Source organism: Ornithorhynchus anatinus, chromosome X5, assembly GCF_004115215.2.
Source record: "Ornithorhynchus anatinus isolate Pmale09 chromosome X5, mOrnAna1.pri.v4, whole genome shotgun sequence".
Lineage (NCBI taxonomy): Eukaryota > Metazoa > Chordata > Mammalia > Monotremata > Ornithorhynchidae > Ornithorhynchus > Ornithorhynchus anatinus.
Window position 1 is genome coordinate 53,258,704 of NC_041753.1, and position 24,886 is coordinate 53,283,589.

At 40.1% G+C, this 24,886-nt stretch overlaps 1 protein-coding gene across 5 annotated transcripts in view; it reads left to right on the forward strand.

Annotated features, from left to right (window-relative positions):
- GLIS3 (GLIS family zinc finger 3) overlaps positions 1-24,886 on the forward strand; it is a 489,852-nt gene that overhangs the window by 377,715 nt on the left and 87,251 nt on the right. For all 5 annotated transcript variants that reach the window (XM_029055436.2, XM_039910818.1, XM_039910817.1 and 2 more), the window contains 2 exons: positions 1,859-2,020; positions 6,663-6,773. In XM_029055436.2, coding sequence (XP_028911269.1) covers positions 1,859-2,020; positions 6,663-6,773 — 273 coding nt within the window. The remainder of the gene's footprint in view (positions 1-1,858; positions 2,021-6,662; positions 6,774-24,886) is intronic.

Genomic DNA, 24,886 nt, shown 5'->3' on the forward strand with positions numbered 1-24,886 from the left:
TTTTCCTTCACTCACCGTTTCGCTCGGCTTCCTTTGCATCTTCTGTTCAAGCCCAATTTATTTTTATGTAAAGTAGAAATCAAGAAAACACCAAAAATTATTTTAAGAAAAATCAAAAATTAAAATAAACCAGCATATGTCTGTGGATCAAGTATAACTCAATCGAAAATAAAAATAACTTTCATAAATCTCTTCAAAGATTATTTTAGCATGTGGAATCTGTGTCACTTAAATAGCTGGCTGTATGGCTGATATGACTGTTCATTCTGGTTGGTTACCCTTCATTTGGAGAGAAAAGTTTCTAATAAAGAATAGCCAGTTGTAAGTTATTTCATTCATAAACATAGCCTCTACTGAGCCATTAAATGAATCTTCCAAAATCCATCATTGCAAGCTAGGTACAAATGTGGCATTTCAGTGGAAGGCATCTTGGATTTTCTTCAGATAAGTGAAGCCTCTAGATAGTTTAAAACTTTAAGAACTTTGCTTTCAGCTAAATTTGTCCTCGAAGGTGTCACTGAGACTGAGACTTGGGCTCTAGTGCATTTACAATGACCCTGGAAACCTAAATATTCTCTGAAGCAAATCCAAAATGGGAATTTCATGGCAAACAGCCAAATGTTTTTTCTGTTTTTCTAGGGTTCATTTGTCAATACATTTATTTCATTGCTATCTCATAAACTGAAAAGTTGTCTTCGGGTAGGTTTGTCCTTTTTTTAAAAAAAAAAAATGAAAATGTTTATTCCATAGGGTGAGCCCTTGTAGACTGTGAACTCCTGGAGGGCAGGGATGGTGCCTACCAACTCTATTTTATTGTACTCTCCTAAGCGCTTGGTACAGTGATCTGCACACAGTAAGTGCTCAATCAATACCATTGATTGGTCAATAGTCTTATCTCACCAGGTGCCAGCTGTCTCATTCCTTTAACATAAAGACATATTCATTCATTCACTCGATCAAAATTTCTTGAGCACCTACTGCATGCAAAGCACTGTACTAAGCACTTGGGAGAGTACAGTATAACAAGGAACGGAAACATTCCTTGTCCACAACGGGCTTATGGTCTCAGTTCTGAATAGATTCCCTGATAATCATAAGATTTTGCATATAGATGAAGTATATTGTCACATATAGTTGTCTTTCGTATTCGAAGAAGACACCACTGATGATGCAATTCATTTACGAGTGTGTGTGTAGCTGAAAAGGCCAATGTGGAACTCCCAGTCCTGGCCACGTTGTGCATACAAAGAGGACGTCCCTTACTTGTTATGTTGTTGCATTTAATGTTTGCAGTGCTTGGCACTGTTTTATTTTGCCTCCTAGTATCTTCTAATCGTTTGCTCAAAAAGAGCCACTCCTTTCTTAATAGCTATCCTCAGCCACTGATTCCCAGTTATATGGGGGCAAGAAACATCAATATCTTAAGTACTGTATCCTTGAACTTTTAGGCAACTCATTCCTATTACTGTGTCTTTTTTTGCTTCTTTAATAGGCATGAGAAGGGTTCTTCTCTCCTGGATCTCTGAATTTCTAACCAATTTGGAAATGGAAACGTGTTAATTTTTTAATAACTCTTTAAGGCATGCATTACTGTGTTTTTATTAACTGGGCCAGATGGCTCACAGCTAATTTTCTCTCTACAAAAGTAAGCACAAAAATCAGTTTCAAGCCACAGATCTGGTTCATGAAGTGACATGTATACTGAGCCTAGAAACGCAGCTAGTATAAATGCCTGAATGTTTGAAAAAACCACTGCCTGAATCTTTTTTTAATTACAGAGCAAAGCTAGATAGTTGCTTTTTAGAAGACTCCAATATGAAAGACACTCGTAAATAACAGAAATGTTTTCTCTTTACAGTTTGAGGGCTGCAAGAAGGCCTTTTCAAGGTTAGAAAACCTCAAGATTCACTTAAGGAGCCATACAGGAGAGAAGCCTTATCTATGCCAACATCCAGGCTGTCAGAAAGCATTCAGTAACTCCAGCGACCGTGCGAAGCACCAGCGGACACATCTGGACACTGTAAGGAGCCTAGAGATTTCCAAGTTGACTTGAACTCCTGGTGTCAGGAAACACTGACAACTAGAGAGATGTAAGGGAAGGGTCAAGTGTTAGCTTTAGAGTCTTCAGGAAAAGAGGCTTTTGCAAGCAGCTGGAAGGAACGTTGGCCAGCTGGTTCCGATTTCTTTAATTCCACTTCACAGAACAACCCTGTGACTGGCTGTGACAGAGGTGTAAGTCTGTCAATTCTTCAACGTGGCTAGAGAAGAGAGTTATGGGGGTGAATATACAGTAGAATCAGCCCCCTAGAGACTGGATATCATAGATGACCGAAGCTGGTAGAATATCACACTGGTTGGGATTGTACAGCCCCATTTGAGAAAAGGATTGAGCAATTTTCCGGGCACGGAACTATTTAAGGGCCCAAAGGGCCGGAGAGGGGGCCCTTAATAATCTGGTTCATTCTCTACATGGAACAGATTCCCCAGATAATTGCTCATCGAACTCATGGATTTAGATTCTAAACCAAGATTTGTTCCCAAATGGGGAAAAACTCTCACGGTAGTATTAACAGAGTTCTCTGGTTTTTACAAGGCATGCTACTTCCATTTTGTCAGTGCCCTGTGAATATAATTCTGGGTAATTAGAGCCAGTCCAAATGAATAATCAATCAAAGTTAAGATACAGCCAAACGATGTCTATGTGACAGATTCCAGTGATCGAAAAAATGCAGGGATGCACAGCGAAGCCTTAGAGTTTTTAGTTCTGTGCCGATAAATGTTTTGATTTATGTAAGAGTGTGCAACCGTCATGAAATACTATGTCTAGAAGAGATAATGTTTTTTATTATTGTTCATGTTCCTTTTTGCCAGCAAACATATGCTTATCAGCCTTAGGGTACACTGTTTCCACTAGTGTAAACTTGCGCCAACGTTTTGACCTCCTTTCAAGGACCTCCATCCATGTGCTCATTCTCCTCTGTTTGTGTTTTCAGTGTGGATGACTCGTTCTTTATTATGAATGGCTAGCTGTCATTATCTGTAATTCAATTCTACTTGAACTATCAGGATAAATGCATTATATGCATAATGTATATCTTGGCGCACATTCTTGCAAAAGAAATAATATATTCATGACAGTACGTTTTCAGTGTTAACATTATACTTCTATTATTAAACTCTACCAGAATTTGAGTTCTGAAAAGATACTGTTATTTCTACACACTTTCCCCATACATATTTACGATTCTTTTGATAGCCTTAATTGGCATTTGCCAAATTTTATAGATTATGTTTGTCATCTGTGGTATCAAAAATATTTTAGTTATGTGACTTAGCCCTCCCAAACAAAACTGTCATTCTTTCACATATATACACATATATATGATGTGTAAGGCAGTGCTGACAGTCTATAGCTTAACATTTAGAGAATGTGCCTAGAATTCAGATAGAACTGACTCACATATTAATGAGACCAGCAACCTTTTAAATGAGGTAAATTTGGAAAAGAGATAGAATAGAAGAAAAAGCAGAGTTGATCACAGGAAAATGAATCTTTCACATCCTAGTATTCAGTATCATTATGTCTGAAGTGTTCTTGTAAAATCTCTGAAATTTCCCCATTCAGTGTCAAATTTCATCAAGTTAGATTTTACCCTCACCAGACAAGATTTTCTTGAGAAATTGCTTCTATCATAGCTAGTTATCATCCCTTTGAAAGCATCACTGTAAGGCTAAATATTGGATATTAAAATGCCCTTACCCGTTACTAATTTTAGATATTTTGAAGTGAAAGAAAGATTTAAAATCAAATTTATTTCTCATAATTTGTCTTTGTAAGAGTTCACCAAGAAAAAATAGTTTCATTTTGTCTTAATGCTGCAACAATTCAGTTTCCAAAAGTAAAATCTATTTTCATTTTATTTGGAAAAAAAATGGATTTATCCATTACTTTGCAGTGCCAAGATTTATTAGCCCAGCTACCTGATGTTTTCCCCTGACACTGCCCTCCCTTTTTACATTTATACTTTGATAGCGCACATTTTTTATCATTAGATAGTGCTTTATGCATTTTACAAAGACAGTTTAATTACTGAGGAATTGCTATGTCATTAAGGATTAGCAAGTGCATTGTGGTTTCCATTTTAATCCCACATTCCTTTTTGTAAAATATTCTGTATACTGTCATATTCTGGACAATGTGTAATTCCTTTAATGAATCCAATTCTCCCAAAAGTTTACTCCCTAAATTAGGCACTTTGGGAGAAACATAAAGTCTTTGAAACCACTAGGGGACTACTTGCTACCTTCATTGGCCATCTCTCTCTCTGTCTCTCTGTCTCTCCCTTTCTCCTTCCCTTCCTCTCTCTCCCACTTCTATATAGCTAGTCATCTTTTTCAAAGATGACAGTGTATTCCTATCCGTGAAAAAATTGATTTAAGATTTTCTTGAGAAATTTCTCGAGAAGATTTTCTTGAATATCAAACGCTCTTTCCCAAAATGTTTTCACATAAGGATAGAGTCTTATGGTGGTAATGGATTTGTCCTATTCAGGGCTTGGTCCCTATTTTCAAGTTGGCATGCTGCAGGAATGTACAACAGTCCCCTAATGGTCTGAAAGAGTTAATACTTCTCTCAGAGTGCTCAACTTAATTCCAGGTAGTAAATTTAAACATTGAGCTCAATGACAGTAATTAACTGTTTTTCCCTTCCAAGGAGTAAAATTGCTTGCCAATAGGAAAGTTTAGTTCTTTTTAAACAGTTTAAAATTTATTATGTGATACTCTATTACACTCTATAATCTGCTGTTGCTAATTTAACTTCATTTTGGGTCAGAGGCTATCAAAGACTTTTGGGAAAAGCTGAAAAATGGAGAATTGCAGATTTTCAAATGCATCTTTAAGGTAGGAAGCATAGACGTCAAGCCTGAAGCTGAGGGTTAGAAATCATATTCTACCTATCATTTGTTTCTTATTTAGAAACCTGATTAAGAATATCATATTCAGGTTCTGGCAGGAGTGAAAAAGGGGGCTTTACACAAATGTGGTAGAGGACCTGTGAGCAGAGTAGTTTCTGAACTCTACAAGAGGAGTAACTCATCTACAGAAAATTATTATTTTTAATAGAGGGCATCCCTGGCCAATTACCACATTGCTCCTTGATTATTCAGCACAAGGAAAAACAATCCAGATTTCATACTTCACATCATCAGTAGAGTCAATTCTGCTGTCATGCATGTTTTAATTCCATGTTTTGGCTAGAACATTGTTAGAGTAAGCTCATTGTGGGCAGGGAAAGTGTCTGTCAACTTGGTTGCACTGTATTCCCCAAGTGCTTGGCACAGTACTCTGTACACAGTAAGCACGCAATAAATATGATTGATTGTTTGGAATTATGGAAAGTTCATCCAACAATATGAGCCTGTTTAGATAAGGCCTGTTTGAGTGTAAGAAGAAAAGACTTGTGTGCACATACGTGGCATGGAAATGGATGAGTATTACAGCAAGAGTTTTCCTTAACATTGTCCAGTTTTTTGGAGAACTGGGTGTATGTGGTTTAAAACATACCTATTTCCATCAATCAGTGATATTTCTTGAGCACTTACTAGGTACAGAGCACCACACTAAGCACTTGGGAGAGTACTTTTAGGGTAAATGACATTGTCTCGGTCTTGAAGATGAGAATACACCAGAGCCAACCACAAAGGGAATTTTAAAAAGTAATGAGGTTTATAGAAATGTCGATGATATGCTCGCCCTTCCATGCCCCACCTACCAGTAGTTATGGTGAAAAGTGTCAGCTTGACATTTCAGTGCACTCATTCTGGAGCATTGAGCTCTGGGAATAAGCAAAACATTTTAGTCCACTTTAGGTTTCTAACATGAGCCGAGGCCCATTGTATTGCACACCTGATATAAATGCTTTTGATATGACTCACCTGGCAGAGGTTGATATCGAAATAGACATGTTGTAGTCTCAATTCTAAGTGCATGTCAAGGGGGATTACTCAGCAAGACCAAACAATAGTGCCATAAATATGTACCCTGCCAAGCTGAAAAAACATGACTTTCCCAGGGCTTCACATTTGAACTCTAGGTAAAGTAACAGTGTTTGATGTGTATTATTTTTCCTAATTTTCTGCCTTCTGGACTTTGAGAACCTGTTTTTGCAATCTGTTGCTTTCACGCACTGTGCTAATATTTTCCTCTCAATTCTTTCTCTCTCTGAATTAGGTTTCTTCTGTAACACTAGCAGTCTTTTCTGGACTTTCCTAGAGCTCTTTACCTGACTCACTAGAGAATGTGTGTTTGCTATTTTCTAAGCCAATTGTAAGTACAACTGGAGATGCTTACTAATAATTAAGCGAGAAATGTTGAAAGAGGTTGCATTGTGTATAGAATGGTGAATTTTAAAAGTAATCTTTTAAAAAAGTCAGCAAAAATATCATCCTTTTTTGTTTTCTCACAAGTGACACTTTCCTCTTTTCCATGAGGTACAGTTACTAGGCTTTTTAAATTTAGAATCCATGTTTATTCTCCAGTATTTCACATCAAAGACAGTAATTAACAGTGCATGTCACAGAAATCATAAGACTTAACATGGATTTCCTCCGGTATGCTTCATGATTTAACTACAGCTGTTTCTTTGTTTCTTTCTTATTTAGAAACCTTATGCATGTCAAATTCCAGGATGTACCAAGCGCTATACAGATCCAAGTTCCCTGAGAAAGCATGTGAAGGCACATTCTTCCAAAGACCAGCAGGCCAGGAAAAAGGTAATTTTTCAAGAGAGTTGCTCTGCCAGGGAAACATATATCTCGGTTAATGTTTCAGTGCCAGAGGTATCAGTGGGACATTTGAAATACTTACATTGTTTGAGGTGCAACATTATTTGTTGAGGGGAAGCCTTCCATGAAGAAATGGCAAGCCTATTGCTTGGATCGGAGAGAGCCATTTCTATAATGCAGAGCATAGAAGTTAATCATAATCACCCAATCTGAAAAGCTACCTTCAAAAGGGAGGCAGAAATGAATATTTCAGATAGTTAGAAAAATCAATTTGTTTGGGGGAAAATGAATGATCAAGGGACTAATAGAGGGAAAATGAATGATCGACTCTTTTCTAAAAGAGTCGGTTTCCAAAGGCCTGCTTGATGGTGCTACACTAAAGTCTGGAGGAAGAGATGGATTTGAGACTGTCATATACAGCGATGATGGTATCCATTAGTCGTATACTATGTGCCCAATTCTGGGGTTGATACCAGACAATCAGATCAGACCCTGTCCCTGCCCTACATGAGGCTCACAGTCTGAGAGGGAGGGAGAATAGGAATTTTATCCCCATTTTACATATGAGGAAATTGAGGTATAGAGAGGCCAAGTAATCCACCCAAAATAACACAGCAGGGACGCGGCAATGCTGCCCCTAAAAGCCAGACCTCCCGACTGCCAATTTGGTACTCTTTCCACTAGGTCATGCTGCATCCCCACAGTCAGTCAATTACTCTATAGTATTTATTGTGCACTTACTCTGGGCAGCACACTGTACCAAGTGCTTGGCAGAATACCAATCTGAGTCTGCTGAATGGTTTTTCTCTCTCTCAGCCATTCTTAGCCCCTTTAGTGGTACAGAGTTTTTAAAAGCATAACATCTGCATCTCAATTTATAAGCAATACTAATGATGGCATTTACTTGGTGCTTACTAAATGCCAAACACTACACTAAGCACTAGGGTTGGTCCAAGATAATCAGATCGGATACAGTCCCTGGCCCCTGTGGGGCTCGCAGGAAGGGAGGACAGATATTTTTCCCCATTTTACAGATGAGAAAAGTGAGGCACAGAAGGGCCAAATGACAGGTACAAGGTAACACAGCAGGGAGGCAGCAGAGTGAAGACCAGAACCCAGATCTCACAAGCTCTTGTCCTCTCCATTATTCATTATGTTCATTCATTCATTCATTCATTCATTCAATTGTATATATTGAGCACTTACTGTGTACAGAGCACTGTACTCAGTGCACGGGAGAGTACGAAACAGCAATAAACAGACGCATCCCCTGCCCACAATGAGCTTACAGTCTAGAGGTGGGGAGACAGACACGAATACCAGTAAGTAAAATTACAGATATGTAGGTAAGTGTTGTGGGAGCGGGGAAGAGCAAAGGAAACAAGTCAGGGCAACGCAGAGGGAGTGGAAGATGAGGAAAGGTGGGGTTTAGTCTGGGAAGGCTTCCCGGAGGAGACGTGCCCTCAATAAGGCCTTGAAAGGGGGGAGAGTAACTGTCTGTTGGATCTGAGGAGGGAGGGCATTCCGGGCCAGAGGCAGGACGTGGGCTAGGGGGTCAGCGGCGAGATAGGTGAGATGGAGGCACAGTGAAAAGGTTAGCACTAGAGGAGTGAAGTGTGCAGGTGGGTTGTAGAGGAGAGAAGCGAGGTGAGGTAGGAGAGGGCAAGGGGGTGGAATGCTTTAAAGCTGACGGTGCGGAGTTTTTGTCTGATGCGGAGGTGGATGGGCAACCATTGGAGGTTTTTGAGGAGCAGGGTGACCTGTTCCAAATGGTTCTGTAGAAAAATGATTCAGGCAGCAGAATTAAGTATGGACTGGAGTCGGGAGAGACAGGAGGCTGGGGGATGAGCAAGGAGGTTGATGCACTAATCCAGGTGGGATAGGATGAGTGATTAATGTGGTAGCAGTTGGGATGGAGAGGAAAGGGCAGATTTTGGCCATGTTGTGAAGGTGGGACCGACAGGATATATTTGCTATTCCCATTTTGGGCCACCTTTTTTTCTTGCTGACTCCACTGACATTAAAATGTTTTCAAAGTTCATAAATCTTGATCAATTACATGTAGTTGCTATAAAGTAGTGTGCATCCTTCAACGGTACAACCTTTTGAAATATTGTCATTTGTTGATCTCTGTTAGGGGAAGGCAAAAAAACATTTTTGTCCCTACTAGTTTTTGGTGGAGACTTCAAGCTGGGAATATTACATCTGCTATATGAATAGAATGTACTTTTTCTTTTAGTATGTCACAAACCTGCTTTCACCTGAAAAGGTAGCAGGGGTCGAAGAGCAGGAAATCTGAATTAGTGCAGGGGCAATTTCTAAAGCTCTTCAGGTATAGATTGACCTTTATGGAGCATGGGAGTGTTTTTGCTCTATAGAAAATGTTTGAGACACTAATGGACAGAGTAGCCTTCAGAACCACAAAATGTAATTATATTAGGAAAACCTACAAGAGGCAATTTGGGTAGTGAGTCAATTAGGGGAAGTGAACTTTCTAGGACAATTTAGGTCAACCCTACATTAGCAAATTGTCCAAACGATCCAGCCTAAACTATGCCCTGGTCTCAATTATCTGAATTTTTCACGTAAAAAACCAAAACACTTTCACCTGAAATATCTGGATAATGGAGGTCAAAATGATTTCTGATCATTATCCCCAGATAATTTACTAGTGTAAACTTGACTTTAGTGTAAAATACCAGGTGCTCTTCACATTGTCAGAGAAACTTAGGTTCAGGTTATTATATAGTTTTCTTTTTTTCTTGCCTCTTTATTGTGTAATAAATGTACTTGCCCAGCCTTGATAGATAAATTAACCTCCCTTGTTTTCACCAAGCCATTTGCCAGAGGTTGTTTAAAAATCTTCTGTCAATCTTAGAGAAATTTAAATATGTGAAGATGCACAAAATAGCCCCAGATAAGGAAAAAAAAGAGAAGAAATGTTAATAAAGCTGCCATTGATCAATCTGAATTTTTAAATCTTAGGTTCCAGTTTGTAATGTTTACAAGGTACAGTGCAGTTTCTGGACCTTACAGGACTCCTAATTGCAAGTTCACATCTTGCTTTGGTATGTGAAATATTTCCTGACAGTAATAATAAAAAAAAATGTTAGAAACAATAAACCTTTTAAGGCAGAATTAAGATTATTTATGACTTTAATTAAAATTGAAAATTGGCACCACGTCAAAAAAGCCTTTACAAAAATGTGAATTCATCAAAAATAACCATAAAAATTCCAAGGTGATAAAGGCACAGTGGAGTAATAGTTCCAGCCCTGGGGAACTGTTCTGTTGAAAAGAATGAAACCCTTTTCTGTCACACCCTGTTAGTCATGGATTCGTTTAATATATCCTGCCTGACTGCCTCTAATCCTCTTTTTAACCTCCCTCTAGACACTAAATGACACGATTTTGGTGTCTTAAGTTGCTAGCTTTATAAGACTGAACCCTGAAATGCATTCTGGAGACCCGTAAATATTAAGTCACAGAGAAGAAATCTGTGTTCAGAGATGGTAGAGATGTGTCCCATCCACAGAGCCACTGACTCTCAAATGCACCTGTGGCTAACTCAGACTGGCAGCCTGTTTCCCTCCCCTCACCCTGTTCCTCCTCCAGATATGCGTAGTTCACATAAGAAGGTGAGGTGAAAATATAAAAGACTGAGAATAAAAGCGAATTGGTATTAAAAATTTCTCCCCTGCCCAAATTTCATCTGCAGAGCATTTGGGATGATTTGACTCACTGCATGCCGAGGAAAGCATCTCATTGCATGAGATGCATTCACAAACATATACATACACATTGAATCAGCTGGTAGGCAGACTTCTGCTTGATCAGCCTTGCAGATCTGGAATCCATTTTGGATGGAATCTATATAAATATTAGAGGGGGACCAGAATGTTGGTGTCATTATGGATAGCCTCTCATATAAATCTATGTGTGGAATTTAGCCCATGATGGTACAGGGAGATTTTGTCCAATTCAGAAACAGTTGTGAACATGACTATAACATTGATCTGGAGATAAATATCATATAATACAAATAGAAACATGAACACAAGTGGTTTTAATAAAAGCAAACTGAGGCAGTGTGTCCAACTGCAATTTTGCTCAGGACTTTATCTTTCTCAGAATTTGTGATCTTTTCACTTCATAAACTCACTCATAAAAATCAGTCAATCGATGACCTTTATCCAACACCCACCAGTAGCGTACTACTTTTGCCTGAAATATCTTGATAATTAGGGCTATATTCTATACAACAAAAATACTCCTGTGCTCCATAAAGGTTAACCTCTATGGTTCTTGGAGACTGGAAACCCTGAACAGCTTTTAAAATTGCCCGTGCAGTAGTTCAAATTTCCTACTCCTCAACCATTGCTCCCTTCTTATGTGAAAGGAAGTTTGTGATACACTAAAAGAAACACTACATTCTATTCTTATAGTAAATAGGGAGTACAACAGTAGCAAGACTCAATGCTCGCTGCCCTCAAGTGTAATCCAGTGCGGGCAACAGACAAAAAATATTTACCAATGCTGAGAGCCAGAGGAATAACTCTAAGCAAGAAACAGTACAATCATATCAGGATGAAATAGAGTTGAAAAAAATAATTGACCTTACAAATATATGAACAAAGAAAAACATGCCCATAGATACAAGTGCAGATAAAATTACAATACATTAGCAGGGTAAGTGGTTGTTGGTCTGATGCAGCTGGGTTGTCGTGTGTTGATTAGGGAAGGCTTGCCAGAGTAAGTGGAGTTTTAGATGGGCTTTAAGGAGTGGGTGAACTGTAGTCTTGTGGATTTAGGGGTGAAGGGAGTTTCAGACTGGTAAGATGTTTCTGCTTGGGATAGAGAGATGGGTTACCACTGGAGGTTTTTGAGGAGTGGGCAGATGGGTGCCAAAATACCCCCCACCCCCCCCGGCCCGCCCCCACTCGGGTCTGTATTACTGAAAAGAAATGTGAAAAGTGAAAACAGAGAATGTCATGCCATACATATGGTTGATCAGTGTCCTTAATTAGGGATTGCTTCTCCTATTAAATATAAACCTATGATCCAACATTAATTTTAAATGATTGCCAGGTGAACTATGGCCTCTATAGCCCAGTATTTAACACAGATGTAGATGCAACAGTCATTTACACTGCCTAGTTACACATGTTTCCCCCTTCTAGACTGTGAGCCCATTGTTGAGTTGGGATTGTCCCTACCTGTTACCGAATTGTACTTTCCAAGCACCTAGTATGGTGCTCTGCACACAGTAAGTGCTCAATAAGTACGACTGATTGAATGGATCAATGAATTCAATGCCAAAAACATTTGTAACCTCCCAGATTTTCGATATTTTCACTTACCTCTTCGCAACGCTTCTGTCTGCTCTGACAGTTTTGCACCTGTTCAGATGCTGCCACTCCAACATTAAGATTTGGAAAAGATCTCTAGTATCAGTCAACAAAATTGTGTAAGTCCAGTACAAACGCCTTCTAGAATCCCAGTGAAGTCAAACAAAATTTCCCAAAGAAGTCCATCTCCTGGCCTGGGAGGATAATAATGATGGTATGTGTTAAGCACTTACTATGTGCAGAGCACTGTTCTAAGCGCTGGGGTTGGTACAAGGTAATCAGGTTGTCCCACTTGGGGCTCACAGTCTTAATCCCCATTTTATAGATGAGGTAACTGAGGCACAGAGAAGTTCAGCCACTTGCCCAAAGTCACACAGCTGATAAGCAGCAGAGTAGGGATTGGAACCCACGACCTCTGACTCCCAAGCCCAGGATCTTTCCACTACTCTATGTTGCTTCTCTATGGGACTTTCTTTGTTTTCTAAGATTCAGGGTATGCAAAGCACCTGCTGTGGGCATTGAACATTTAATATATCTTGATGATGATGTGGATAACATGGTGATTTATTTTGCCAACAACCTTTTCAGGTGGAAGGGCTGCATGTGAGTAGAGGCTGACAAAGGAAGAGTTTTTATCATTTCCACAGCTGTTAGTGGAAAGGGAAAGGCTTAGCCTTTTACTCCTAGCCTCTCTTTTACTCCTGTTTTCAGTGAGATTCTATTGAAGAGGTTCTTCTCCAGGTGTACTATCTTCCATTAGGGTAAATTTGTATGTCTGTGTTTGTGTGTGTGTGTGTGTGTGTGTGTAACTTTCCTACAGATAGTGAACTATGATAATACAGAGTGGCTCAGTGGAAAGAGCCTGGGCTTCGGAGTCAGAGGTCAAGGGTTCGACTCCCAGCTCTGCCACTTGTCAGCTGTGTGACTGTGGGCAAGTCAGTTAACTTCTCTGTGCCTCAGTTACCTCATCTGTAAAATGGGGATTAACTGTGAGCCTCACGTGGGACAACCTGATTGCCCTGTATCTACCCCAGCACTTAGAACAGTGCTCTGCACATAGTAAGCACTTAACAAATACCAACATTATTATTATTGTTGTTATAATACGTGACCAACAATCCGTTTCATAGGGAAGCATCATGGCCTAGTGGAAAGAGCGCGGGTCTGGATGTCAGAACTTGGGTCCTAATCCTGGCTCTGCCTCTTGTCTGCTGTGTGATCTTGGGCAAGTCACTTCACTTCTCGGTGCCTTCGTTTCTTCAACTGTAAAATGGAGATTCAATAACTGTTCTCCCTCCTACTTAGACTGTGAGCCCCAGTGGGACAGGGTCTCTGTCTGACCTGATTAACTTGTATCTACTCCAGCACTTAGAACAGTACTTGACACATGGTCAGGCCTTAACACATACCATAATTATCATTTATTATAAATGAAAAAGTGAAAATGTGCAGTTCCAGCTTGAAGCTTATCAGAAACAGGTAAATCGTCTGATAATGGTAAAGATTTGTTCTGAAGAATGGTTAATATTTAAATGGCACTTATTGGGATTTTGTGGAGCTAGATATTATCCACAAGGCTGCAAAAAAAAAAAGCCATTATATTTTTACCCGTAGCCAAATTTCCCAATTTAAAATTAAATTTCAAAAGTTCACACTTTAAACTTTTGGACTTTTCAAAATTCCCTTTAATTGGGACAGTCCATAAGCATTCCAAGGGAAGGGGCATGTTCAAGTCCTCTGTTTTTCATGGGCTGGGTAAGCCAGAAGCTTACAAGATGATGTTCGATTCTTTATTCATGGGATTTTGTTGAATCATAGGTATACATTTGGGAAGGGTAAAATCTTCCATTCAAATTCTCTTCTGCTCTAAGTAAAATTAAAGCACATTATGGTTTACAACTGCTCTTCTTGCGATCTCCGCTTTGTATTTCTGAAGAGCAATTAATGTCTGTCTCCCCCTTCTAGACTGTAAGCTTGTTGTGGGCAGGGAATGTGTCCATTTATTTTTGAATTGTACTTTCCCAAGTGCTGAGTGTAGTGGTCTGCACATGGTAAGTACTCAATAAGTACTCCTGAATGAATGAAAAAATGAATGAGAAATGAATCACTTAGCTACTGGTGTTTTAAAAGTTCTCAGTCGAAGGTATTGAGCATCTGCTGTGTGCAGAGCCCTGAACTAAACGCTTGGGAGAGTACAATATAACCAAGTTGACAGACATGTTCCCTGCCCACAAGGAGCTTACAGTCTTATGGGGGAGACAGACATCAATATAAATAAATTACCTATATGTATATTGAGTGAGGGCGGGATGAATAAAGGATGTAAATTGAAGTGCTTGTATCCCCTTACCTCTACTATACAACTGGACTGGCAGATATTTGTGACCAGATATGTTCTGAGAGTCATAAATTTCAACTTCAGTAAAATTTTCCTTTGTACTTCCCAGGATAATATTTTCCTCTTTCAACTGAAAACTCCTTATCCCGAGTGGTGAAGATTATTTTCAGAACACAAACAATTCAGAGTGAAGCATGTTGAATTAAAACTCAGGGTAGCTAGGACTGTCATGAATGGAAGTATTATATATCCTGAAGATCAGGAGTCTTGGGCCTTCTTGTAAAAATGATTTGTTCTTCTGCTCTGTGATTCAGACCTTTGTTCCCCAGTTTCCACATCTTTAGAACCAGCCCATTTAGCAGGCTTTGCAGTGAATGGTAGGCATTAAACCAGATATCTGAACAATTGGAAATCTCAATCTGTATACTCTGACGCATACTGAACAACTGACACTGGCGTTCTTTGCACCCATATCAAAAGGTGGCATACCACGCCATACTGGATTTCATGAAAAGCAGCTTGGCCTAGTGGAAACAGCACTAGTCTGAGAATCAGAGGACCTGGGTTCTAATCCCAGCTCTGCCACTTACCCGTATTGTGACCTTGGGCAAATCACTCCACTTCCCTGGGCCCCAGTTTCCTCATTTGTAGCATAAGGGTTAAATAGTCAATCTCCTCCCCCTTAGACTGTGAACTCCATGTGAGACAGGGACTGTATATCCAACCTAATACCCCAAAGCTTAGTAGAGTGCTCAATGAATACCACACAATTATTAATAATATGCCATCTGCTGATCATGGTTTAGGCACCAGTGTCGTGTTGTGACCAAGATTGCTTCTTCAGCCATTTCTGGGATTCCTGCTGCTGCCTCTCCTATGGTTCATCCTGCAACTTCCCCTCTCAGCAGTCCTCTTGCTTACTCTCACCTCTCCTAAGGTGGTGAGAGTGCCAAGAATGGCTTCCCAAGACAGCAGCCATTTGCCCTGAGGGCAGGACAAGAGAGAAGGGACCTCAAGTCCAGTTTGATGGATGTGTGATGGATATGTGAGGCATGAGAAATAATTTTCTTTCACTGAGGAATGTTTCTTTCATCTGGGGGTCGATCTATCTGAAGATTAGTAGAATAGATTTTAACAGAATGGTTTCAAGGTGGTTCTGCTTGAAGGCAGGGTGAAAGGCTGGACCAGATGACCTTTAAGTTCTGTGATTCTACAATACTGTGATTCCGCCTGTGATCAGCAGCAAAGGCTCTTCATCGTGGTGCGCTGGACCGCTCTAATCTTTGGCTTTAATGAATATGATATTTCACTCTAACTTTGTTTCTGAATGAAGAAGAAGGTAAGAAGAAAGCAAAATAAGGATCAAAGCACGAGATGCTCTTTTACTGAACCACCTTTCCTTTGGCTCTAAAACACAAGCAAACGTTATTCAATACTGCCTGAGGAAAAGTTGTCTGTAATCATTCAATGAATTGTTCGCAATTGTCGCCCACTGCCTGACATTTTGGCAACACATCAACTCTCCCACCAAAACAATGTTGAGCCCATTTTATAAATACTGGCTGCCGACAATGACGTGTCATGTGTCATTTGGATTGTCCATTGTTTACACTCCTTTTGAGTTGGGGCAAATTTTCTATTTAACTATTTGAAGAAAGTGCCTGGATGTGCTTACAGGGACTCTGAGGGGAGATGATATTGGATGGATACAATAAACTTTGGGTGACTGTAGATTTATAGCAGCAGTTTGCTTACAATAGGTTAAGACCTCCAAAGAAGGGAGGTGCTTGTCCTGATTTGGGAACTGAGTGTGTCCACTTTTGCGGGTTTGCAAGGAAAAGATCCCCAAATGTCTCCTCATTTGTAAACAAATGAAAAGCACATTTTGTTCATCTGCCTTCAAACTGTTACTAAATAGTGACATCTGGAATTTACATTTAACCTTTCGTTTGAGGATTTCCACACTTAAAGACATCTTTTTGGCGAGAATTATTATCATCATTTCTATCCACCAAGGTGACAGTCAAAATGTGTATGTTTTGTTCTTTCTGAAAGTAAAAATGTATTGTGGCACTGAAACTCTCAAGCATTAGTTATATGAGATCAGTAAAAAATCTCCCTAATTTGGAATGAAGATGTGGGGCATGTCCTCTCTCTAAATCTGTACCAAAAATTTGAATTATAGAAGTATTTTTGAAAACTACAATTTAACTTCAGTAGAACAAGTTCTGCCAAAATGAGTGTTTTGGCCATAACGTTGCTAGGGAACTAAGGATTGTTCATCTGACAACACTCGTCTTTTTGAATACAGGATACTGCATTATTGGAAGAAATGGTCTGTGCACGTGTTTACAGCTTTGGGGACCCTGAATACTGTAGAACAAGTTTTGCTTAAGGTGCCCTTTTGTGAGAATGCAACCCCCACTAGAGTGTAAGCTCCTTGGCAGCAGGGAATATGTCTACTGACTCTGTCTTCTTGTGCTCTCTCAAGTACTGAGTACACAGTAAGCACTCAAATACCATTGACTGATTGGAGAAATAAAGTAGAGTAGCAACGTGGCCAAGTGGAAAGAGCGTTTGCCTGCTGTGTGACCTAGGGCAAGTCACTTAACTTCTCTAGGCCTCCATTTCCTCGTCTGTAAACTGGAGATGCGATGTCTTTTTTTCCATCCCCTTAGACTGTGAGCTCCACTTGGGAAAGGGATTGTGCATCTGATCTGATGATCTCGTATCTTCCCCAGCACTTAGTACAATGCTTGGCACATGTTAAATGCTTAACAAATACTACAGTGTATTATTACTAATATCTCCTAATGTGTCTACTAATCCTCAATTTAAGCTGTCTAGTTCTTGTACAGATCTGCCCCCTTTTTTCATGGTATTTGTTAAGCCCTATGGGCCAAGCACTATATTAAGCACTGGGGTAGATACAAGCTAATCAAGCTGGACACAGGCCATGTCCCACATGGGGCTCATGGTCTTAATCCCCATTTTACAGATGAAGGAACTGAGGCACAGAGAAGTTAAGTGACTTGCCCAAGGTCACACAGCAGATAAGTGGCAGAGCCGAGATCAGAACAGCTTGTATGGGAAGGAAAGGTGTGGATTTTAACAATATTGTGAAGGTTGAACCATCTTTGGCTTTGGTGACGGGTTGAATCTGTTAAATGAGAGAGGTGAGTCTGGGTGGCTTCTCTGCAAACTGAGGACTGAGACTGAGGCTGGGAGCAATGGGACTTCTGTGAGAAGAGAATCAAAAATCCTTCTAGACTGTGAGCCCGTTGTTAGGTAGGGATTGTCTCTTATCTGTTGCCGAATTGTACATTCCAAGCACCTAGTACAGTGCTCTGCACACAGTAAGCGATCAATAAATCCAACTGAATGAAGGAATGAATGGGTAAAATGAGAGAGAGGAGTCAAGGATAATGCCAAGGTTAGGGGCTTGTGAGACAGGAGGGATGGTGGTGCTGTCTACAGTGATGGGAAAGTCAGGGGAGAACAGGATTTGGGTGAGAAGACAAGGAGTTCTGTTTTGGATGTGTTAAGTTTGAGGTGATTGCAGGACATACAAGGAGAGAAGTGTTGAAGACAGGAAGGAATACGAGCCTGCAGAGAGGGAGAGAAATCAGGGCTGGAGATGTAGATTTGGGAGTGGGTGTAGATGGAGAATAGAAGAGGACCCAGAACTGAACCTTGAGGGACACCCACAGTTTGTGGGAGGGAGGCAGAGGAGGAGCCCCTGAAAAAGACTGAGAATGAGCATCCAGAAGACATATGAAGAAAACCAGGAGAGGAGAGTATTAGTGAAGCCGAGGTTGGATAATGTTTCCAAGAAAAGGGTATGGTCGACAGTGTGGAAGGCAGCTGAGAGGTCGAGGAGGATTAGCATGGAGTAGAAGTCATTGGATTTGGCAAGAAGATCATTTGTGACCTTTGAGAGGGAGTTCCTCTGGACTGAAGGGGACATAAACCAGATTGGAGGGGGTCAAGGAGAGAATCGAAGGAGAGGAACATGAGACAGCAGGTTTGAAGTGTGAAGAAATGGGGTCAGGTGCATAGGTGGAGGGGTGGATTTTGAGAGAAGACAGGTGATCTCCTCTTGAGACACTGCTGGGAAAGAAGGGGCAAGAGGAGGGAGCGACCGTAGAGGAGCAGGGGAGATATTAGGGAGATCACACCTGGTAGTTTCAATTTTTTCAATAAAGTAGGTAGCCAGGTCATTAGGAGCAAGAGATGAGGGAAGCAGAGGGAAAGGGGGTTTGAGGAAGGAGTTAGATGTTTGAAACAACTGGTGAGGGTAATGGGCATGGGTGTCAATAAGGATGGAAAAATAATTTTGCTGGGCAGAGAAAAAAACAGAGTTAACAGCCCACAAGGATGAACTTGACGTGGACTAGATCAGTCTGATATCTAGATTTCCGCCAGCGGTGCTCTGCAGTTCATGCACAGGAGCGAAGGAAATGGACTGTGGAATTGATCCAGGGCTCTGGTTTAGTGGTATGAGATCTATGAAGGGATAGGGGTGCGAGTGTGTTGAGGTCAGTCGAGAGGATGGTGTTGAGAGCATCGAGTTTGGTCATCAAACCTGATCTGATGATCTTTCATATACCCCAGCATTTAGTACAGTGCTTGGCACCTAGTAAATGCTAAACAAATACCACAGTGGTGATTATTATTATTGTTGTTAATTTCACTGGAGGAAAAGGAAGAAGACTTGTTCCTGGGCTTATCAGTCCAGTATAGAATTACACCTGCCCAGCCCCATGCCCTGTGCCACCCTGGGGAGTCAGATATGTTTTGGAACAGGCCTATGAATCGGTTTCAATTCAGGACCCTCCAGGTCATGCTGGGCTCAATCTAGTATGCTCCCAAATTACCAGAGAATCTAGGCCTCCCCAGTTCCTTAGGACTAGAGATTACTTGGGACCAGTCCTAACCAAATCTATGGAACAGGCCTATGAATCGGTTTCAATTCAGGAAAAATGATATTCTCAGGAGTTGGAGTGGGGGACTTGGAGCTGATTCAGTCCCTTTAGGGGTATTCCAACTGGGATCAGCTGGAACCAGTCTAGACCCACCAGGCCTACTTTTATCCTGACCAATAACCACTAGGCTGCTCTAGAACTCGACCAGCATTTAAGGGTGGACAGGGAGATTGTTGCATAACTCACTAAATTTCAACCTTCTGTTCGATCTGAATATCTCTCTACAAATGAACCTCAGCTGTGCATGTGACCCTATTGTTGAACTTGGCAAGGAGTATGCAGTCACAGAGGTTAGGAAGCAGAGGACTTTGAAGAACAATTTCCTAAAGTCTTTCTTCATAATTTTTCTATGGCTCAGTAAAAAAATTGAGTCTATACAGTTAACTCAGCCTTAGGTTTGTGTCTGATTATGCGCCAAAGTGAAGAAGTTAAATTGAGGTTCAATTTGTCCATATTGTACTGATGCTTAATAACCTTCTGGATCACTAATTAGTCATTTCATACTTTGCTCAGTAGGTCCAGTGTGTCAGGGACTGCTGCTCTTAGACTGGTCTTTTGGGCCACACTCATATGCACAGGACGTAATGCTGTCAGCAGCAGCAGCAGGATCAAATAAAAAGGACCACGCATATAGTACCAAAGATGTGTAGAGTCGGCAAGTTAGCGCCGTTATGAAAGTCTGTTTTTCATTTTCTGTCGGGGATTTTCAAGTTGAAATTGAAGCACTCCATTTTGGCAATCATGTAGTGTAGTCTGCAGAGTTACAGCATTTGAGAACCTACCTCTGCCCCCAAATTTCCTCTGAACATTTGTAGGCTACAGATAAACCGGTCATCTCAAAATTCTATTGTAGCACGACTGAATAATCCCAATTCTGCATTTTATGCTTTCTGGTTGGCCCTGTTCAATCTCTTAGTTCAAATTTCACCCTTGAGAATGCAAAAAAAAGGATGAAGGAAAGGATAAAAATCTATTTTCCTCCTTTGAGATCAATTGAACTTAAGGATATTTCCTCTATTGTTTTCCATGAAGTCCCATTTAAAATATTTCATTAATGCAAAGAGAAGTGCATTCAAAGGCTAAGGGTCAGTGAGCAGTAGCTATGGCAACTAGGCAACCATTCTGCAGAAAAAATGCAGTAAAGAGTAAGTGTTTTAATCCTTAACTTTAATCCCTTTACTTCCTGTTCTCAAAATGAAATATAAATCAGGCACCATGGAGTGCAGCAATTTTTCCTGAAAGGGATGTTGGCAAAAGAGGATTAGTAATGGACAGAAGTGTTTAAGGAATTTAATCACACAATTTGTTGTAAAACTTTTGAGACTACGAGTGACCAGTTCTTTTGAGTATGGTCAATGAAAAACAACAAAACATACTTTGAAAGTGATTAGAAGCCCAGCTCTGGCTGACACCCTTGCTTGTTGTAGTTGTTACATCACTGCAGCCGGTTGTAATGACATGAGAAACCATGGCATTTGGTCGATGTGCCCAAAGGAGAGAGAGCCAGAGCTGGGTGGAAGTGGAGCAGGGGGCAGCTTAATGGCAATATGTCATTCTTGGACTTCGGAGAATCAGAAAAAATAAAGGCGCTTGTGACTACTTTTCATCCTACTTCTCATTGTCGCTTTATTGTTTTGGTGGTTGCAGCAAAAAGGGATAGATCTTCTGTTGTCAGCTCACTCTAGCATGATACCCGACTGTGGTAGACTCTGAAGATGTAATGGGTGTCTGATAGAACAGATGTTAGAAAGTATTTTCTGGACAAGGTTTTATATCCCTGATATCTGTGGCTGAGATTTTTCTTTTCCCAAGGCATTGTGTGGTGGTGTGGGGTAATTTCTTTAACAGGAAAAAATGACCCCTGCCTTTATTTTTTAAAAGAAGAAAAACATCCACACTTCTACATTGAAATACTGATTATTCTGGCGTTCTGGCTGCGGTATATGGATATCAGCCAAGTCTAGTTTTGGGAATCATCTGAAACAAATATTTTTGCTGCATTTTCCTCCACAGGACATAAGGTGATATTGTTTCTTCAGTAATTTTATTTTTAGTTGGGCAGGACATTCAGTGCATAGAGTACTACTTTAAGTCCTAAAACAGAATGCACCAACTTCATGGAACATTTTGAGGTGAAATTACTTCTAATTATATTCTCTTCCCACAGTGGTGCTAATTACTCTGAGGGGTAGGAAACCTGGGGTAAGGAGTATTCGAGAGTAGGGTGAGAGACAGCAGTAAATTGGGTTGGGATACTTGCAAGCATTGATGAGAGACATATAAAATATACCTAATAGTGCTGTCAGGAAAAGAGAGGTCAGATAATAACTTCCACAGTGTTTTCCATTGTGAAGTGCTTAGTTACATCTTCCATAAATGTCCTGGAGATATTTCTTTCTAGTTTGCCAGGACTAGGGAACCCAGACCCCAATTAGTATCAAATGCAGATAAATTAATCTGATTATTTATCCCATTCTAACACCTTGACATTGGTACTGTTTTTAAAGTATTCATTTCCCTGATCACATTAAATAACTCCACCTGGCTTCCAAATAATTTACTAATATCATTTTGGTTCTAAAAATCCATAACTAGATCTTCCCCATCTTCCTTCATTGATAAGTGCCTGTTTCGGATAACTGCTTTGCCCAGCATTTCTTGTCACATTCCTTGGAAACATTCCTCCGACCTTTGGAAACACATTACAGTGGGTAGCAAAGAAGGGCAAGTAGGCAAAACCAGCCGTTATGGATCACTGAAGCAGGTGGTCCCTTGGCATTTTCTAGAGGTAGGCTTCTTGTATATTAACTTCCCATTTGCAGTCTGAAATATTTTACTTTCATGTTTTTTTTTAAAGAAGGAAATCAAGGAAGGAAATCAAAGAAGGAAATTTCTGTTTTCTGCAAATAACAAACTCTGTCCCTGTACTCGCAAAGCCATGGAGTAGACATTATCTGTAGTCACAAATCATTTCAACTAAAGAAAATAGAAAGGTAGTAAACTACCAGAAAGTTAATTACTAGATAGCTGGCAGCCTTAATTAAACATCAGGAATATTTGAATAGAAAGAAAAATGATATGCTTGACTGGGTGGAATGGAATGTTTGTGGTCATATTATTTAATATGAGGTAGTGTCAGAAGGAATTTACTGAGCTATCATAAAGGTGACCCCTGCAATCTTGCTTTGTGTGTTCACAGCCCCATAACTGGGCTACCAAGGGTGAAGTAGCTTGTTTTTAATGAAAATATGACATTCTCTTCGGGATGCTCATAACTTGGACTAAAAAAAAAAAATGCCAACATCATTCAGTTCAATGTTCTTCTCCTTAGCGATGATTTGAATGAAAAAAGTCAATGTCTTCTGCAACCTTTGATTCTCTTTGTTTGCCAAGCATTTTTCAGTAAGAAAGAAGGCAGAATTCTTGGGGCCAGTATTGGGATAATATTGACTTTTAGAACATAGTGTTTTTACAGAATGTGGCAATAGAAAAATTCCATTCCACATGCCTTTCTCATTCCAACATTCTTTGAAATCTAAAGAAGGCACTTTCCTGGATTACTGTTCGACAGCACAAATTTATTATCTCAAATAGAATATTATGATGAAATATTAATTTATCCTTCACAGCGGAAGGCTCTTTTCCTTTTTTAATTATATTTCAGGTTAGTCCAGGAGCATGAGAACTGGATGCATTCTTGTGAGATAGGAAAACACCGCCAATAAGAAACTCTTAAATGAACTGTAGAACTAATAAAAACAATAATATAATGATAACAATAATAATGGCGTTTATTAAGAGCTTGCTATACGTCAACCACTGTACTAAGTGCCAGAGTACAAGACAACCTCGTCTGACACAGTCCCTGTCCCACATGGGGCTCACAGTCTGAGTAATCTCATATAACTGTTAAGATCATGCACAGATACCATATCCATAGGCTGGTCTCCAGTAGATAAATGGATTGTTGTCATCTTACAGCAGGTTTGGGCCATTTTGGGGGCGAGAGGGCCATTTAACAAGATGGCGAGGTCCCTTCACATAAAATAGTTGATCTTCACAATAATTATCTATAAGATAGTTAAGACATTTAGTGTATAAAGAACCCTTCTGCATTTACTGGCTACCTTTCCTTTCTTAAAAATATTCATTTCTCACTCTCTGTGGTTAAAATCAGAATTGGCACATGACTGGATTCCACCCCTCCTCATGATGCTCCACGACAATATATGTAGTGAGGTATTCATAGCCGCTTCAACAAACTGCAACAAGGCCCAAACCCAGGAAGATTTAAATGGCACAGATTGTAGATGAGAGAAGTGTGTCGTCCTCGTCTTTGATTACCATCTTTCTCTTTGCTGGATGTAGCTCTGGGGACAAATTGCATCAGTCAGAAGGCTGAATTCAACGCCGGGGCCACATTTTGCCTGTGCCTTTCCACGGGAGACATAACACACAGAGTGTGCTCCTATGAAGAAGTTCCCGTTGAAGCAATAAAGATGAATCTCAGAGGTTAAAGGACCCCAGGCATTCTTAATTTCCATTTCTCCACTGATATTGCTGTGCACTCTAGGAAAAGGTTTAGCTCAGGCCACCAAACAGCAGTATGTTAAACAAATCTTAACATCCAAATATTAACATTTCATAAGGAACGAGAGACTGGGAAGTAAACGAGAAAACTGGGCCAGGCGCTGCAACTATTTAGTATAACAGCACAAGAGACCACCTTTTTGCGTGTATAATAGGGCTGGAACTATGATTCCCACATTGTTCTTTTCAGCCACACCCACACTCATGGGTGAACTACACTGTCAGTCGTGTTCGAATAAGTAGGACAACTATGGGGGGGGAGGTGTGTGTGTGTGTATAAAGCATCTAAACACTTTCCTTTTAAAAAAAAAAGCAGCAATGGTCTTTTTCTACCAGTAACAGCATCTCCAACACTAATTCCTCAAATTATGAGCCTAGTAAATGCTATTTTGACTCATCAATTGCCCAAAGTCACCATTTTAACATTTCAGACCAACTGAACTGTTATTGCTGTTCAGTCATTTCGAAACACACCTACAGACACACTCATCTCTGTAAAGATATCACTAGATAAGGTAGCACTAATTCTTATTTTTGCTCCCATGTACCCATAAAATATCTTGGGTATTAGTTTGGATTTGTCCCTAACAACAAGGGTGTGGCACCAAATAGCCATGTTTTTCTCTGATTCCCTAAACATATCTCTGTATCTCTACGTTTACCTTTTTGATTAGACTATGCCAAAAGAAATAGGCTTGATGAAAAAATATTTGAAACTAATAATCTGTGATGCCAATGTCATTTGAAAGATTTCAATGGTAAGAATTTCCTAAGAGTGGGGATTCTTCAAAAATCAATGGAAAATGAATTGCAGTGAACATAAATTCATTTCATTGGCCA